This window comes from Priapulus caudatus, unplaced genomic scaffold (assembly GCF_000485595.1).
Source record: "Priapulus caudatus unplaced genomic scaffold, Priapulus_caudatus-5.0.1 Scaffold797, whole genome shotgun sequence".
Classification (NCBI taxonomy): Eukaryota; Metazoa; Priapulida; class Priapulimorpha; order Priapulimorphida; family Priapulidae; genus Priapulus; species Priapulus caudatus.
This window is the reverse complement of record NW_014577858.1, coordinates 45135-64631: the sequence shown is the minus strand read 5'-3', so window position 1 is coordinate 64631 and position 19497 is coordinate 45135. Positions and strand designations below refer to the sequence as shown.

Genomic DNA, 19497 nt, shown 5'->3' with positions numbered 1-19497 from the left:
ATATTTTTTTGCATATGATATATATACCGCATTATATTTTGCTTCATATAAAAACTTTCTACCATACTTTTTTATGCCGAATTGAGTTATCGCCAGATGTTGCACCGAATCGAATATTTTAGTTATACACACTACGATAACACGGTTAAAATCAATATATATATATATATATATATATATATATATATATATATATATATAGCAAAATAATAAATGAACAACGAATTGTACTGTTTTGTAATAAAATATTAATTTTTAGTTTTTTTATTATTTTTTTATTAAAGTCTCTGTATATTATTTACAGTATAGGTTACACTAATGGTGTCAAAACCATCGTATCAAGCACTGGCCGCACATACCAACATTCCTTTGATCCCTAATGAAACCCCCAATGACACCACTTCACACTTGTACCAGTACAAAAGGATGCCTTGCCATATCTGACTCAAAGCACGGAGAATTGGTCAACACGAATAGTGATTTGTGAGAAGAAAAGCTGAACTCAACATAGCGATAGTGATGCAACGGTAAGCGCGTGTGGCAGGGTGCATTCTCAGACACACCCGGTATTCTGTAACGGTCGTAAAACACTTACTAAAAGCAAATAAAGCACCACAGTTTCACTTCATAATCTGTTAATAAGAAATAGCAGCCGAATTAATCGTTGGGACCTTTTGCATTTCAATTACCTAAATGACCTCATATTAAAAAAAAAAAAACAGCAGCGCACAAGTTTACAGAGCGGCATATATAATGTAAGCACAGCTACACCGTTATCATTATCATACACGTCATACAACATAATCAAATGTCTTATTGATTATTTTCGAAATTTACAACACCCAATATTGGTTCCTAGTTGTATTTAATTTATGTGAACACGGCACATTTTTTTATTTTAGGCTTTTTGTGTTCATTATATTTACAATATTGCAATATGGGACTGAAACCATTGATCTCCGTACACTGCCGCCTGCGTGAACTAATGACTGAATCTTTGGAAAAAAGTTTAACAATTCACAGAATCTAGCAGCGATTTGTTTTTCCAATTCCTTTATGCTGAAAAATAATGTGGCATTTCGTTATCACGCGAACAGCAAAAGTAAACTAAAAGTAGAAGTATACCATGTAACTTTACACATAGATACAACACGGAAACACACTTTCATATGAATGAACTTGGGACCACATCTGCGTGTGCATTTGACATAAACACACCCTCCCACATACACACTAACTTTAATGTGAGCACCTGTATGCTCAACACAGAAACGCGTGCACACAAATACTCACGCACCATCCTAAACACACGCACGCACGCACGCACGCACGTAAGTATGCACGCACATAACCCCCCCCCCCACACACACACACACACGCACGCACGCACGCACGCACCCACGCACGCACGCACGCACGCACACACAAACACAGTGTCGTGCATATATCCAAGCACATATCAATACCAATGCCTATCTTTCCCAAGTCTCACTTGAAATGCACTACTCAAAACTTTCTCATCCCTGTATACACAGTCACTCAACTGTAAGCCACGAGAACGAAAGGAAAGATAATGCCCACAACAACGAAAAGTAACGTGTGATACCTCATGTTCAACCCTCCAACGCAACTCTTACGGCACCACTATTATGGCCCCTAAGAGACCAGCTGCAACTATCCGTTGGCTTCTCCCCGGCTTCCCGCAGTCTCTCGTAACTCCCATCCCAGGGGTCGCCTCGTGTATGGTCGCTGTTGCTGCTGTTGCTGCTGTCCTTGGCTGGATTCTCGTACGGCCATTGATGACCTGCTGCACGGGGACTTTTTCTCAGGCACTGCAGATAAGACGACCACTTGGTTCACTTCGAGTGATTCTGCACCTAGATCTTAGTATCACGCATGTCGCTAGAGCCAGATCTACTAGGTTTGATCACGCATGGACCACATAATCATTTGAGAATTGACTACTCCAGGCATAATATTACTGAAATTTCAATTCATATCGTTAACTGCTATCAGGTTGCAGTGATTTAAAAAACTGCACTGTCAAAGACCAAATAAAAACATTTGCAAAATATAGTTCCACGTTGGTGATCCCGTCAAATTCTGGAGGATTACAAATGCTTTGACGCATATTAACCTACGTGACTCAGTCGAATAGGTGAAGGACTCAGAAGGAGAGTAGTGGATTCGTCTTAAGTTTGCTGGCTGATACGTTGATAACGATAACTATGCTGTGCAGCTTGCAGTAACGCAATGATGAAAACAGTGAACTATCGTTCCAAAGTTTCATTGCACATGCACACTTCCTACACGTCAGCGCGGCACTAAGCCCATAACAGCATTAGCGGCTGAAAGGAAGGACGATTGATTGATGTAACCAGATGAGGTAGAAAATTAAACATTGACATTGGAATAGATGATTGAATGAACTAGAACTGAGAGAACCGGCAGAATTTTGTGGTAACCAGCATTGGGTTAGTCACGAACTCCTGACATGGTCGAATTAAGGTGGTCACCATCACGTTCCTTTCAGTTGACCACTGTGTTAGTCAATTTACCAATAAGGCTGATAAAGATAAAGATGTGCCCGTCGGACAGTGTTGCTAGGCCGCACCCACTTTATAGATGAATATGCAAAATACATCATAACTTTGAGGCTGTTCATTACTGTTTTGTTGAAACGAAAAGCCACGATGCTGCAAAGTGCAAAACTTTGGATTAATGTAATTAAAGCAGGGATTAATGTTGTGAAAGGTGACATGTCAAAGACGCAGACGCGTATACTATAGAATACGCAGCATAGTCTGCTAGCAGTTCAGAAGTTGGATTCTAGAGAGAAGCATGGTGTGCACACTGCAACGTAGCTGCAGAAATTTGCTAGCCTACGTTTATTTGTGGGTCTCTACTAACATTGTTTATTTCTTTAGTTAAGGATGTTTTACTGACGTTTTGATATGATTTTCATTGCAGTTTGTTACAATGATGAATGTAATTAAAGAAATGATTTCAAAATCATTGCTTAAAAATGCAAAATCTGGAAAAAACAGCGGAATATAGTCTCACCTAATAGCGGATATCTTAATTATTGGTTACACCAACTTAAAAAACACTTGAAGAATTTATGCTGTTATAACTGAGAGATTAGTTTAAGAAGAGTTTATGCTGAAAATTGGAATTGAACACATCATAACACCTTGGCATATTTGATTATAGGGACAATTACTTTGAAAATGGCACCTTCCAAACAAGTGTACCCATAGTGCACCTAATTCAAACAAAAGGCAGAGATGCCAACACTTTTATGAGCAAACTGTAGTGAGGATGTCAAAAATCTGTAGTCCGAGGGTCACGCAGTGACCCAAGTATGCTAAGGGGGTTCGGGGCATGCCAATTTTTTTATTCCGAGATGCAATTTCCTGCATTCTGGGACCAAAAATGACAATAAGTTCACACGGATATTTGCTGCTAAATACATGTAGTTATTTTCATTCATGTTATATCAATGTAACACTGAAACAAAACACTTGAAATATCATAAAAAATATTTTTTTTCGATCGTAATAAAAATCGTAGTTGTATGCAAACTGGTCGTAGTTGTCAAAATGCAAACGAAATTCGCATAAAATACGGATAAATCTTAGTGGTTGGCATCTCTGAAAAGGGCATCTGATTCTGCATAGTAAGCTCTGGGTAATTTAAAATATTACTTATCACTAGTCGATGTCTCACGTTATCACGAGATAGTCCGAGATTCGCAAGATATGGCGGAGAAAACCGAAACGAGTAATCAAAATTCGAATAGTGCATGTTTTCGTGAATATAGCCATGTACGAAGATTTTAAGATGTGTTAGCGTTACTCTAGACAGTTGCTCTTACTCAAGCAATAACGGTAAACATCGTAAGTGGGGAAAACACGAGACCGCTTGGAAATTATTTTTTAAATCCTTACTTTAATGCAATGCGATTCGACTGATGTAACAGAGCTAAAGAGTATTGCTGCATTAAGTGTGCATGGTTGATTTTAAGTGATAGGATATTTGCTTTTTTGTCAAGTTTCGATATCTCTGCTTGAAAATGTGAATGAAAATGTGAAAAGTATATTTCTGGCAATAGAACAAATCCTCTTGATCATTGGCCGATTGGCTAGTGAAACAATTAATGTTATTAGGCATTGTCCATAGAACATCCTATCACAACAATGACAGGCTGGAACAGCTTGTCCACCATACCAAGTATAGGTCCTTCAATGCCACACGAGAGAGGCTAATGGATACTCTTCAGACTTATTGATGGCCGTCGACTCTCACCTGTGTCTACGCTTCTCACCAAGGCTGGGGTCACAGCTTTGCTGGTCATTTCAGCCGCAGTCTGATAGAGTTCTTCATCATCGTCTCAGGCACAGGCTGTGGACTGAGCATGTCGGGTAACTCATTCGTGCTCGGCAGTCGCTGCAAACAACGAGTAATGATTATTTATCAGAGACAATTATATAACTAGAAAGGGCAGTTGTCGCCAACTACATGTATCCACCGTGTTCTCCCCAAGATGTGTAAGTATACGAAGTTTGGTCGCGCTAGGTCAATTAGGGGCCGAGTTATATAGCGGAAGGGAAATATAATGAAGGTCAAGGTCAATGTCAAATAAAGGTTGCAGTGACCTGGTTTCGGTACGCGACACACCTTCTCCCCAAGATGTGCAAGTATACCAAGTTTGGTCGCGCTAGGTCAATTAGGGGCCGAGTTATAGAGCGGAAGGGAAATATGATCAAGGTCAGGGTCAAATAAAAGCCACAGTGACCTGGTTTTGGTACGCGACACGCATTCTCCCCAAGATGTGTAAGTATACGAAGTTTGGTAGAGCTAGGTCAACCGCTCTATAACTCGGCCCCTAAAAGGAAATATGATCAAGGTCAAATAAAAGCCACAGTGACCTGGTTTTGGTACGCGACACACATTCTCCCCAAGATGTGCAAGTATAGCAAGTTTGGTAGCACTAGGTCAATTAGGGGCCGAGTTATAGAGCGGAAAGGAAATATGATCAAGGTCAAGGTAAATGTCAAATAAAGGTCGTAGTGACCTGGTTTCGGTATGCGACACACCTTCTCCTCAAGATTTGTAAGTATACCAAGTTTGGTAGCGCTAGGTCAATTAGGGGCCGAGTTATAGAGCGGAAGGGAAATATGATCAAGGTCAAGGTCAAATAAAAGCCGCAGTGACGTGGTTTTGGTACGCGACACACATTAATTAATATTTTCCCCAAGATGTGTAAGTATACCAAGTTTGGTTCGCGCTAGGTCAATTAGGGGCCGAGTTATAGAGCGGAAGGGAAATATGATCAAGGTCAAGGTCAAATAAAAGCCGCAGTGACCTTGTTTTGGTACGGGACACACCTTTTCCCAAGATGTGTAAGTATACCAAGTTTGGTAGCGCTGGGTCAATTAGGGGCCGAGTTATAGAGTGAAATGGAAATATAATCAAGGTCAAGGTAAAGGTCAAATAAAGGTCACAGTGACCTGGTTTTGGTACGCTGCTCACCTTCTCCCCAAGATGTGTAAGTATACCAAGTTTGGTAGCGCTAGTTCAATTAGGGGTCGAGTTATAGGGCGGAAGGGAAATTGTCTGCGGCGGCGGCGGCTGGGGAGACATGAAACCATTATCCCTGCCGACTTCGTCACAAGGGATACAATAAGTATAACAGAAATAACTCACAGGGGTCGAAATTAGATTTTTATTATGGTATCCATTTGGGATACCAGGTATTGAAATCTGGTATCCCCCCCCAAAGATATTTTGTCCCCATTTTTTGGATAGTAATTTCAACTTTCCTTCAAAATTCTGTTTGCCTTCAAAATTCTCATCGCTCGCGTTCATTTTACATACGCCTCCACAGTACACTGCAGACGTATTGTCTAGACGCATTGTCTGGTTCGCTTGATACAATGTATACACATCACATTTATGATCAACATCGGCTTCTTGCAACAATGCAATATGCAATGAATATCTTGCAAATAATTATGCTATGCCTAATGCTAGATCGCGCGCACTCGCTCAGATGCGCTGCCATATAAAGTTGATAATTCAACAACCACTATCCCGATTTTGGCGATTTTTTGTTACTATCCCGGCGGGATACCAAGCATTGAAATCTGGTATCCAACACAAGAATCTACTATCCCGCGGATATCGGGATACCGCTAATTTCGACCCCTGACTCATTACTTAAATTGTAACAAAATCCATAATCAAATGAGAAATAACAGTCGAGCTTTATTATTTAACTTGAATGGGGCCTATAAGTCGTCCGATAATAGAAAATGTTGCATAACGGGAGAACCGGGTGGGAGTAAAACAAATTGAGGATTAAAAAGAAGTGCACTATAAGCATATCTGGTTAATTAATAATCAGTCAACATAATAATAAATAAAATAATAGTTCACAGACTGTTAGTTAGTTACTGTTTAAAAATGAGTGATTGAAGTTTGTTTCCTGGACTTGCTTAGACAAGCAAAGTAATCTATGGTGGTATGAGATGCAGTGATGCACACAAAGCGGCATGGAATTAAAAAAGACTGGTAAGCATGGATGCACAGCACAATACTGTACATCACACATACAACATGCAGATTGACCGTGCGAGATAACCGAGGGCAGATAACTGAGGCTCTCCTGTATTACAATAATTAGTCATCATTTTTAGCTCGTCTGACATAGTCAGATTGAGCTTGTATAATGGCGCTGGCATCCGTCCGTCCATCCGTCAACTTTTGGGCACAAATCTAAACGGCTCGATGTACAGTTTCGAAATTCGGGGTGTATGGGGGTAATCAGAAAACGAGTTGGGATCTCGAATTCAGGAGTCAAAGGTCAAAGGTCATGATGTTTAAAAGAAGGGGGAACATTCCCCCTTTAACTTAAGGTATAGGGCCGGACACACCAGGCGATTGCATCGGGCGATGGCATCGCGCAGTCGTGGACACACCAGGCGATGCCATCGGGCGATGGCATCGGGCGATGGCATCGCACGATTCTTGCGTGCGCAGTGCACTTGGCTGATGAACTCTGATTGGCTGATGAATTGTACAATCGCCCGATGGCATCGGGCAGTCGTGGACACACCAGGCGATGGCATCGGGCGATAATATCAAAACGTTTTGATCTGTGCGATGGCATCGGCCGATGGCATCGGGCGATGAAATCGGCGGCGATTGAGTGGACACACCAGGCGATTTTCACGGCGATGCCATCGGGCGATGAAATCGGCGGCGATTGAGTGGACACACCAGGCGATTTTCACGCCGATGCCATCGCCTGGTGTGTCCGGCCCTTATAGGGAGGAAATGCGGAATTGTGGTACAAATCTCAATGGCTTGACCTATGGTTGTGGTAATCGGTGTATAGCGTCATGGTGGGAAAAGCCATGACTGCCGAAATTGGAGGTCACGGATTCACGACATTGATTTGTTGACTGTTAACAAAAGACTGAACTGCTTTTGCTATTATTAGAGCCCATACCTGTGTGGATGTAAGGCTACAGTTGCACAGTTCAATAATTATTGCAAAGGCAAATGTTTGTTGAACAAGGTTTATGCTCCTTAAATCATACTATTTTCTAAAGCAGTCTGTATATTAAAGGGAGAGTTTACTCTAGGTTCTAGGGTTATTTTCAGCTAATTTAGGTTATAATTACGCTACATAAAAAGTTTCATGGTTCAATCACCATTAGAAATATTATTAAAAAGGATTGTAATATCTTATAAACGACATATAGTTTCAGTTATAATATGGATAAATTTGCCCTAAACTGAATATCGTTCAGTTAAATAGCATTTAGGTATAAATATAATTGCACTTTTGTTATTAGCCATCGGTCTGTAACCTGCAAAATAAATGGTCAAATACGCAACTTTTTCGGGGTGGCAGCACGGTCGCGGGTGTCATGGCGCCGTTCAAATTTCGCAGCGTTGATGTGTAAATAATTATAACAATTAAATTAGGTATCTGGTAACAAATACGTGTGGGTATAGACGATTTGTTATACAGTAAGTACAGTTGTATGCAGTAAAATCCTAGAGGCTACTGTCCCTTTAATAGCACCCTGAATGCTCGCGTGGGTACCTAGATGGAATAATTCTGTCCCATATAACCTTTTTTATATTTTGGTGAGGGTTATATTGGGACAGAACGGGGTTCATTGAAATTTCGTGAGATCGCATGCAAAATGCATGCGCTGCGAATGCGGCCCGTACTCCGCTATTGCCGTGAAAAAAAACCTACCGTTCCCTTCTACATGGCTTTACCTTGCTACTGATATGTGTATACATTCACTTCAATCGTTATTCACTTCTTAAAAGATTGTTTTTCAGAAGGACCGCTTCGTTCCACTTTCCTAAATCATTTGCCATTTACAAACAATCAGACCAATCAGAGCGAGTCTATCAGCCCTCCTGCAGCGCCACAGATACAAGCGAGAACCAGGCTATTGTAAGACTCGCTCTGATTGGTCTGATTGTTTGTAAATGGCGAATGATTTAGGAAAGTGGAAAGAAGCAGTCTTTCTGAAAAACAATCTTTTAAGATGTGTCGGAGGTGTGCACTTTTGGAAAGAAGCATGAAAATTGGCTGATTTCAAAAATTGCGGGAAACACGATGTCACTCCAACGTTTCCTGTCAAAAAATCAAAAATTAAAAATGGCCGCCAGAAAAAATGTTTTTGCCCATAAATCAGTTGTAAGTGCCCCGATTACCATAATCTTGGTGTATATACCTGTCTTTAAAGTCAAAGAATGCAATAAAACACATGTCAAATATCATAAGATATAATCTTCCCGCCAAAAAGTTGAAAATTCAAAATCTGATCTCTGTCAGTGTCTCATATGATCGGATTTGCTTGCTGATTCTCTGTTACACTGTCCTAAACAGAAGCACATCTGTGTACACTCGAGATTTGCTTTGACACACTTGCATCTTTTTGTACATGAATTTTTGTATCCACATTTTAACAGTTCGTGCCTAGCTTTGGCTGCCTCTGGAAGAGTGGTCCAGCATGGAGACCATGGGGAATCATCTGTCACTCTCTCACAGCCCCATAAATCTGGCGATGGAACTTTAAGGTCTCCTATAAGTGACTGTCCCCAGATGTGCCCTACCTGATAAACAGCCCTTTTCACATGCTGTTCCAGGGCATGCAACGTTAGAGAAATGTTTTCCATCTTATGGTTTTGAGTGAACAACTGCTTCCTGGCTTCATTCACATGGCTGAGTGCTGATGTTCGCTGATACAAGAGAAGAAAATATCTCTCTATTTGCTCTACGTCGTCGGGGGACACCTGGCTTAGAGCATAAGATAACCGAGCAAAAATCGGTTTGAGATGAGGCATACTGCAACAAACAGCCCAAGCTGTTCTCTTTCCAATTCCATGGAAGGCAGGAACAGTATCACATCCTGATATTGCGTGGAAGAATAGAAGACCCCATGATGCAACGTTGCCTAATTCAGCTGCAATTAGGTGGCACTGAATGTAAAATAGTCACCATGACCAAATGCTATCAATATTTCCCAGTCCTGTAAAACACTTGACACTGCAATTGCGATAACCACCACATCAGTATCTGTTGCATGTATCATCAGCTTGGTAAACCCATGATGGAATGAATGGGAAGCATAAAACAGGAGCCGTGTGTCTGCTTCTTTGTGAGTGCAGAACAAATCTGACAGGTCAGCTATGGGAGATAATACAGCATTCTGGCTATGTGTAGAATTCACTAGCTTCTGTGGAGGAGGTTGAAACTCTTGTATTGCATTGGCTAGAAGTTGGAACAGGCTGACTTTGTTTGCATCACAGCGAAGGAAGTTCCTCCAGTTAACAGGAATCTTGGTGTTATTGTCCACCCGAAGATGATTACCAGATCCACGGTTCTGTCGTGTTTGTGCCTTAGGCTGTCCTCCCTGTAGACATCCCAGACAACATCTACACGAACAACGTCTTGTAGCATGAGTTCTATATAGGGAAAGAACACCAATTGTAAATAGTTCTGGTATGTTTTGACAGAAAGTTGGGACTTCTTTGGGTCAAGCATGTGCACAATGACAGCACCGTCAACAATGTTGACATCAACATTTGGAACAGATTCCGGCTGTGTACGTGGTACCAATGACTCCAAGCATTCCATCAAGTCAGATTTGCTTGTTTGGTGCATGATACCATTTGACGCCAACGATGGAGAACAAGCATGAATTTCATGTGCGAAGAAGGCATCCATATCACTTTCTTTAGCTTGACACGATATATACAGCCGTGAGAAGAGATGAACATAATTGTGCAGGTTGGAAATATTGGAAGTGGACTTCGCAGGTTTCGTTCTTGAACTAGAATTCAACAGAAGCAGATGTCATTGAATGCAGTGATATTGTCATTGATACACTCCGCAACAAATTTCTGGTACTGTACTTTGCCTATGTCTTCTGCGGACCTTATAGTATCTACCACACTATCGGACATTATCTGTTTAGTATCAAGCAAGCCTTCTGCACACTTGGTATTCGTTCATGGTGGCGTTCTGTGTCCTTCTTTTTAATTGAATGTTTGTCATCATACTCCATTAATAGTCTAGCTGTTTCTGGACCTGCCACCATCCACCGTCTCAGTGCTGCTTCATTTTCAGTGATACCTATTACGCCTCCATCTCCCTTCACCATTGCATTCAGCTGTTCATGAACTTGATCATGGGCTAGTGCTGAGAATTTGTGCATGGTTTTCTGTGTCACAAAGTTGCCTTTGATAAACTCTGCATGTGTGGCAGGGCAGTTAATCTCGAGGGCAAGTTTATCTCTCACATGAACCGTCATCCAGCGAGCATAGTGATAGTGGTCAAAAGCGAACATTCACGGAATAATCTTTCCAAGTGACTCCACATAGGCAACATATTTTTGTTCACGCTGTGATCTAAGGAACGACGTTTTGGCAGGCACGCAGGCGTACCTTTCAAAGTGTAACAGAAATTATGAAAGTATAGATGGCATTATTTTGCATCATTATTTTTTACATATGTGTAACCGAGTTCTTTGACCTAAAAACATTTTATATTGTATTTGTTTAATTTGAAGATGTATGTTAGGATATTTTATGTTTTTCATCAGGTTTATTGACATAAAAACTGGTATAGATACGTAGATCCTGGTAATCGTGGCACGTATAGCCATTTTATGGCAAAGAAATGCGTTTGTGGCAGCCATTTTGGATTAATTTTTTTGGGCAGGAAGATGTTATGATAGATCACAATGTGTTCTATACCCGTTCTATGGGGTTCATTGACCTCAAAAACATATGTATAGAGACCAAGATCATGGTACTTGGTGCACTTACAGCTGATTTATGGGCAAAAACATGTTTTCTGGTGGCCATTTTCAATTTTTGATTTTTTGGCGGGAACCGTTGGAGTGACATCAGGTTTCCCGCAATTTTTGAAATCAGCATACACAAAACCCCCCTAGAGCAAATTTTCATGCTTCTTTCCAGAAGTGCACACTTTAAGTAAAAAATGTCACATATCCGCCCCACTACGATTGCTTCTCACTCACCCAATATTGTAGCTAGAACTACCAAAATTGGCCAAAAGTTTCCTTATTAAGTGCCCTACGTGACCCAGCGTTTAAAATAATGCTTCCCCGCTCTATATGATGCACAGGGGGGTTATTGTAACTCAGGGTCAACCTTACCCCCAAATAGCGCCTTTTGCGAATTTCGTCAAATGATGATAACTCCGTAAGTAAGTGACATAGGAAGTTGATTTTGTGGCAACATATAGGTTTTTTGACACCAAGGAATTGATTGACACCATTATTATACATTTTGGAGTTCACCTAATTAGAAGAAGTATAAGATGTCTGCCAAAAGCGATAATTAAGACACGAATTGTACCATAGAAAGATGATTGAAGGATATACATGCATCATAGAACTGTACAGGTGGACGAAAGAAACAACAGAAGGAGAACACCCATGCATATCATGAATGCGAAATCTGTTCATGGTCTTGGACGCGGAGGCAAAATTGTGACCACTACCCTAAACCATAAAGGACTTGCAATCAGCTACGCAGAGCTGCGTAGGTACCAACATGATCTCGCATCTTTCACGACACAGCACAACCAAAACCGCGTTGCGCTACCCTGTCACTTTGATCCCGGGCAATTCACTTCTGGCGCCATTGACAATTGGGATCATGAGGGTACAAATGTATCGGAGCATGATACAGTGACTGTACTTTACCAAGACAAACCGTCATCATCAACCCGTAAACCCAAGATTTCTGACACTCAGGTCAGACACGGCCAACAAGCTTTTAAGCAAATCCTACTATATCAAATTCTCTCAAAGTTCCACAAATCTGCTCGCCGTCCTGACCTTCCTGCATCATACGAAGTGAGCAACGACGTCTATTCATCTGTAAATGCTGATGCAGCTAAACTGAAAGATACTATCTGGTCCCTTGCCCGCGTAGATGTCACCCAAAATCAGGTCTCCATCTATCCTCCATCACAAACAATGCCTTCTTGGAGGGCAAGCAACGCTGTATGGACAGAGGAGAACATCCCAGAAAAGAACCTCGCATTCTTGCCTGTCCTGCCCTATCCTGTTACTGAGTATGCAACAGTTTATTTTTGCGATGAGGAATTTCATGTCCATTGGCTCACAGCTAGTTCAAACAGAAATCCCAATGTATTGTGACGAAGCGGTTTACTGTATCGTCAAGGCAATTCAATTGATAAGACCGCAGGAATTCAGCACTCTAGTCCCATGCTTGGGGACATTTCACTTGGTGAAAACTGTTTTGAAGTGCATTGGAAAAGCCCTTGGTGGAAGTGGAGCCGCCATGACCTGGCTACAGGCTGGTGTCTTTGGTCCAGCCATTATTCAGAACTCAGTTCTCAATGGAGGACACTACAGCCGCTATCTTGAAGGCATGCAACTCCTTGCTGAAACGTTCCAGCGTCTACTCTACAAATGATTATTTGCCGAGAGAGGTGTTGAGCGATATTCACAAGAGCTTGCTATCCTGACTGACCTCAAATCAAGTGTTACAAAGAAAAACGTCATTGACAGTCAGAAGTTGGTGGCCAGGCTTACTGCAACTGCATCCACCAAGTTATTTGAAGATCTGAATACGTTCATCGCAACACGGTCTGCTGTAAATGAGAACTTCAGATTCTGGGCTCAGTTCCTCTGCATGACGGCTGTGGTGCATGATCTGTTGAGAGCAGATCGTGAGGGGATATGGGAAATTCATCTTGATGCCGTCCAACATACTCTATACCTATTTGCCGCCTTTGACTCGACCAACTATCTTCGCTGGTGCTGTCTACCTAGAAGACATGCAGCGTTTACCTCAAACTGCACCATCAGTGCATCAAACAGTTCCATCAAGGAGATACCCGGTCACTTCACTACAGTCGGTGGTGACCAGAAGCTTGAGCAAAGTATAAACCTATCATCTAAATGCAGTGACGGAATCATCGGGCATGCCAAGCAGAAGCAGTACGTTGCTCAATGGGACTTGATATACCATGAAATGATGGCAGTAAAGAATCTGCATCGGAGATATGCTGACGTGATGGAGAGAACACACGATTCCTTTAACCACCACGAGTTATCCCAAGCTACTACAGTTCGCAAGGAGTCCCATATCCAGGCAATGGTAAAATTCATTGAAGAGAAGGGCTCCCCCATGTCTCTAGGGGCTTCCCCCATGCTGCACAATTTCGTGACAAAAGAGATCAAAAATGACATACTGAGTGCCTTCGCAAAAGGAGAGGAGAAGTACTTGACATTTCGACTCAAAATGTTCGTACAGAAAACCACAAGACTTTGTGAAAGTATTTATCGAGCGAACCTGAAAACAATGAAAATAAATCGAAACAAGCCGCAGAAGACCATAAAGAAAGCAGTGAAGGAGATAAATGTTGTAGAGAGAACGATTGAAATCGCACGTGATCGTGGCCTCGCCACCACGGACCTCTTGAAATATGATGTTGCACCTTCACCTCTACTGTTTAATGAGGACGGGACGATGGTCAGCCCAGGGAATAGCCTGTTGATTAAGGAGTTGGAGGCTAATCTCAAACCTGAGGACTATGAATATAGGCATCAGAAGAACACTTCATATTATACCAGTTTCTGACAACTGTCACGTGACCAATATTGCTGCAGTTACCCTGCTTAGCACATCACTAGTAAAACTTGAGGACAAATGCATCAAAATGCCTACATGTGTGGCCATCAACTGTGAAAATCGGATGCAGAAAGAATTTGGAAAGTCGTTCCACAGGTATTTTTCTATCATGTTTTGTAAAAGAAAATGTCACTTACTAAAACTATGGGAAAATCACCGATTAATCCTAATTATCCCTACTGACACTGTACTATACAACTACAAGTACAGTACTAGAATGAATAATCATTGCAGACATTCGCCAAATGTATGTGTTATGTGGTCCCTCCCTTACACTCAAATCGCTGTAGTGAAAATGAGTGAAAATCTAGATCCAGAGAGACATGATACAAGATTGCGTGGCACAGCTTTGCTGTTGATCCCGAGTGCTGCGCGCGGATGAGACGTGCAGTTCCGCGGGATATGCGCACGCGACCGCGAGGATGTTCAAGTATGAAGCGCTGTCCGCAGTGGAGACGTGCGCCAAATTCGAGGCCCGGCGCACGTCTCCACAGCGGTCAGCGGATGGTCTGTAGTTTTAGAAGATAACAATGAAGACTTTGTTCTAAATAAAAACTATCGGCAGCTAAATAAGAGCAATATACAGACCTTTGAATTTCTTGACTAGTCAGTCAAAGGGCTTGTTGGGGGTCCATTATGCAGAGCTTCCAGTTGAAATGGCCCATGAAATTGTCAAGTGGAATTGTGTTTTTCGGATCCCCAAAGAAAATGTCTCCCTCTTACATGCACCCCTCCCTGATCAATCACGCATTCAGGCGTCAACAATAACAGAGATGAAATTGTGTTGAGGCTCTTGACGCACGTGCATTGACTGTTGAAAGCACAGGCACTTGGAACGTCTCAATAAAAATAAATATTCACACAATTTTTCACAATGATCGACCGCCTGTGTACAAAATAGGTGAACGTATGTAAAACATATACGGTTAGTATTTACTGTGACATATCCATGACTAACTGACACCACTAAATTGGTAAAATGTTCCATGCACCTTAAGAAATGCTGAGAAATTACGAGGTTATCATCGCAGAACTCCCGAACACCGTACGTCACAAAGCTATATGTAAACAAACACGCGTGTTGCGAGGTGCCTGCCTCTGATATCCATTTCGAGGCCCGCTAAGCCAAGCATAAAGCGCGCGGGCAAGACGTCACACACACAGCTACGTTCATTGGCTAAAACAATCGAGTAGCGCGGTTAGGCAGGGTTCAACATTAACTTTTTATTTCACTAGACCATCGGGCTAGTAACTGAGAAAACCCACTAGCCCTGACCTAACTTTTACTAGCCCAGACCCAGACCATTGTTATGAAAAACTTTATTTAGATAAGAGTGTGTCATCGTATGAATTCATAGATGCTGTTTCCCGCGCTTTAAATCACGCGTGGGCCGAGTTCACGTGCAGCATTCGTATTCTACCACGGGCATACACGAGCGCACGGTTTATCGATCGTCTACTGCGGCTGGCAGCAAGCCACGTTATTGTTTTTGCCGAAGGGTAGACTGGTATCCGGCCTCACGCTCTACTAGACAATGTACACGCTCTGCGACAAACAGTGCGGCCGCGAACCAGTCTAGCCAGAGGTGACCTTTCAGTGCAATATATATGAACAATTCTAACACGACCAGTCAGGCTACTAGTAGGACTGTAACGATCCACCGAAATCGAATCGGATCGAGATTCTCTTCCCTCGATATTTTCCCCCGTATTTTCGATTCCACTTCAATACCACTTTTTTCCTCCAATAGATGGCGGCACTACGCTATATACTGTGGAGTGTTACTCACCAATGTTACTCAGCTGCTGTGCAGTGTATATATACTCTCTAGACTCTCTAGTCTATTTACCATTTAGTATACATTGGCAATTTCTAATAATTTATTATTGCAAAATAATGAAAATATAAAAAATAAGATAACATTTCAATATTTTGGGAATCGAATCGAAGGAATCGAATCGAGAGGCTAATATCGAGAACCGGATCGACTAGAACTCTGGTTGTATGCGACCGAACCAAGCATTTACCCGACTAGGTCGGTTGGACGTGGGTTAGTGGCAAACCCTGGGTTAGGGATTTTCGGAATTATTTAATTTGAAGAAAAACTTCAATGTTCAATCAATGACGCACTTGTTCACTTCCGACAGCGAGTGAAAATGCCAAAAATTTTCCAAATCGATGCGTAATGCATCGGCCGGGCATTTCATTATTTACGAAAAGTAAACAGGCTGGCGAAAGACAGTAGGTATAGTAACTGGTCACGTCGGTGACGCCCCATTCATGTCCATCAACGAAGAAGGCGGGGCTTATTCTGATTACAGAGATGCGAAAATGCAACAGAAGGACGTAGCGCAGTGCGCTAAACAGTGTGTTATTTTCGTATTTGTGGCAAACTCTATCGTAGGAAACCGTTCTAACATAGCAGAATGCCCTAGTTCCTGAGATCGACAATTTGGTGGTCCAATGGGTCCCCATATTTAAAAATATCAAAGACTGGTGCGGCGTAGGCTGTGATGGGAAGACACAAAGTGTCAATCCTCGGCGCGCCTCAGCATCATGGCCGCATCACGTCTAGTTAACAAACATTGCCACTGAATTGTTTTACTGTTTAACTCTCGTTCGGTTACTAATATTAATAACTATTATCTCTGCTGGAATAATGATGTATAGACACATTAAAGAAGTTTAAGCCTTAATTGATTTCAGTCTCGACGTCTAGACTAATGTCACACATGCCGTCATGGTAAATGTTGCACTAAGACTGAGACAGTTGACCTGCACATGAGTCATCTGTCGCTAAATTTAATATTGAAGTCTTCATCATTAGCAGATCATGTAAGACAAATTATTCAAAGTGAAAAGTGTCTAAAGTTATTCGTCGTGAGGATCAACCTGTAACTGTAAGGTATTGATCTATATGGAAGTGCTAAAACCGCACGGGCGGTTTCTCGGAGTTACACTAATACTAGCTTCTGTCAGTTATAAGCACTAGAATTAATATTTTCCTGATTTAAATTTTTTTACTTACTTCCAAACATCATGTAAAGCTGGGTTTACACTGCCAACTTTGAGTTGGCGAATTGCCAAATTATACCAACTTCCCAACGCGCTATCAACCGTTCTATGAACTGTGCAGCGCGTTTACACTGACGACTGTGAGTTGGCAACTCGAGCGAGCAGTCAGACTAGACCGCGAGTGTACGTGTGGAGCGATGGATATAGGCATTATTGCATGTATAAATTCGCGCCAGGCATAGCACGTGTGAGAGTTTTGTACAGCCTATTAAAAGGCATTTTGAATTGAAATTGAAATTAGCAAATAGAGGAGCAAGCAATGCGAAGACCATAGGTCATCGCCATGCTAGGGGGGTCCGGGGGCATGGTCCCCCGAATTTTTTTTAAAAGAATGGTGCAATTTGGTGCATTCTAAGCTATTCTGAACAGATTATAGGAGACTCTTGAATCACCTTTTCAAGTTGTCAAAAGGAGCAAACGAACTATGAATAGGAAATCAGGGGCTGAAAATAGGGCAAGTTTTTTTATTAAATGTCTAGACATAATGATATATTTCTGTTTCCACCCGTCGCTTGCATTGTTTTACTCAGACATAAGCTACCTTGCTGCAACGAGATTTGAATGAAAAAAAACAATGCGAATTGAACAATCAGTGTACAGTCATGCACACAACATGCACACAGCAACATGTAGACCCGGCCCCCAAGCCAGTCATGGTCGTTACGTGATCAGCTACTTCAAATGTCTGCCCCTCTACTGCAGCCTGTGAACGAGGATTTTCTTTTCTAGTACGCAAAAACAGATACACTGTATACTTCGCTGTCAGTCTACTGTCTACACTCTACAGTCTACAGTCAGGTGCTGTTGAGGGTATATAATTTAAATTGTTACATTGTTACCCCCCTCCCAATTTTCTCAACGAATTTAGACGTTTCACAAAAACGACCCCTGGGACTGTCAAATCCGCGGATTTCCGCGGATCCGCGGAAGAATCTCATCCCTGACTTTTGCACAGCATGGTTTTCACGTTATTTACCGTCGTGTGGCATTGCCAAGCCGCAAATTCTCTAGAAGGAGGCGCGGCAGGGATCGTGTCTACCGTACGTAAGTTTTTGTTCGGCTAACAAAGCCGAGTGATGACGACGTTAACTCTCGCCTTTATCACATACTATTGGTCACAGGCACTTGGAGCGTTTCAATAAAATATAATGCTAAATAAATACGAAATCTATTTACTACCAAAGTCTCAATGTTTCTATACTCTCTTTCACCTATTATTGCCGACAATTTCCTGGAAATGCCGTCCAAATGCTCATCTGCAACAAACGCGGGCTGCCGCCATGGCTGCCGCTGCACACTAACACATAACTATATCCTAACTCTAACTCCTTTGTCATTATTAACCCCTGATATATGCTATATCTGAGATACCCTAGTACACTCAGACGATAATATCCGTAAAACCGGAAATAAAAAACCTGTAGTTTAATCCCACCTTGGCGATGCATTCATGATGGGATCCGAATACAGCGAGGACAGCTACACTACAGGATTTTTGGGGGCTCGTCCAGGATTTTCGCATGCAATAGTAGCAGAAACTAATATTACTAATACCAGAGTGAAGATATTAGTCTATTATCATAATGGAGAGCTTTGTAGCGAGGTTGAGAAATCTCTTCACTCCCAGCCCAGTACATGTAGAACATGTACGAACGCAGCAGGCAGCGAGCAAGTCGAGGGGGTGACACGCGCTGGACAGCTGATCGAGGCGGCGGACGATTCCATTATACGCAGAGCAGGATCACCGCTGATATTCGACTCACCAGCTGATCTACATTCTACCGCGACCGGCACAGATGGGAACTCAGTGGTAGATGCTACAACGCAGGACAGATGGATAGAAAACAAGTGCCGCAGAGAGACAGCGCTCACCTGACGGCAGGTGTTCTGATGCTAAACTCACTGGCAAACGAATCAAGAGCAACCTCCCATCGCCGCGTTCGCTCTCCCTCGTTCGTCTCTCTCATTCTTCCTCTTTCACTCTCTTACCTTCGCGCTCTCTCTCCCTCTCTCTCTCTCGCTCGATCACACTCTCTCTCTCTTTCCCTCTCTCTCTCGCTCGATCCCAATCTCTCTCTCTCTCTCTCTCTCTATCGCTCTCTCTCTCTTTCTCTCTCTATCGCTCTCTCTCTCTCTCTCTATCGCTCTCTCTCTCTTTCTCTCTCTATCGCTCTCTCTCTCTCTCTCTA

At 42.2% G+C, this 19497-nt stretch overlaps 1 protein-coding gene across 4 annotated transcripts in view; it reads right to left on the bottom strand.

Annotated features, from left to right (window-relative positions):
• Nucleotides 1–228: 228 nt before the first annotated feature.
• LOC106813595 (poly(A) polymerase type 3-like) overlaps nt 229–19497 on the bottom strand; it is a gene marked incomplete at its 5' end in the record, with an annotated part of 61415 nt that continues 42146 nt past the window's right edge. For all 4 annotated transcript variants that reach the window (XM_014817772.1, XM_014817774.1, XM_014817773.1 and 1 more), the window contains 2 exon segments: nt 229–1832; nt 4309–4449. In XM_014817772.1, coding sequence (XP_014673258.1) covers nt 4354–4449 — 96 coding nt within the window.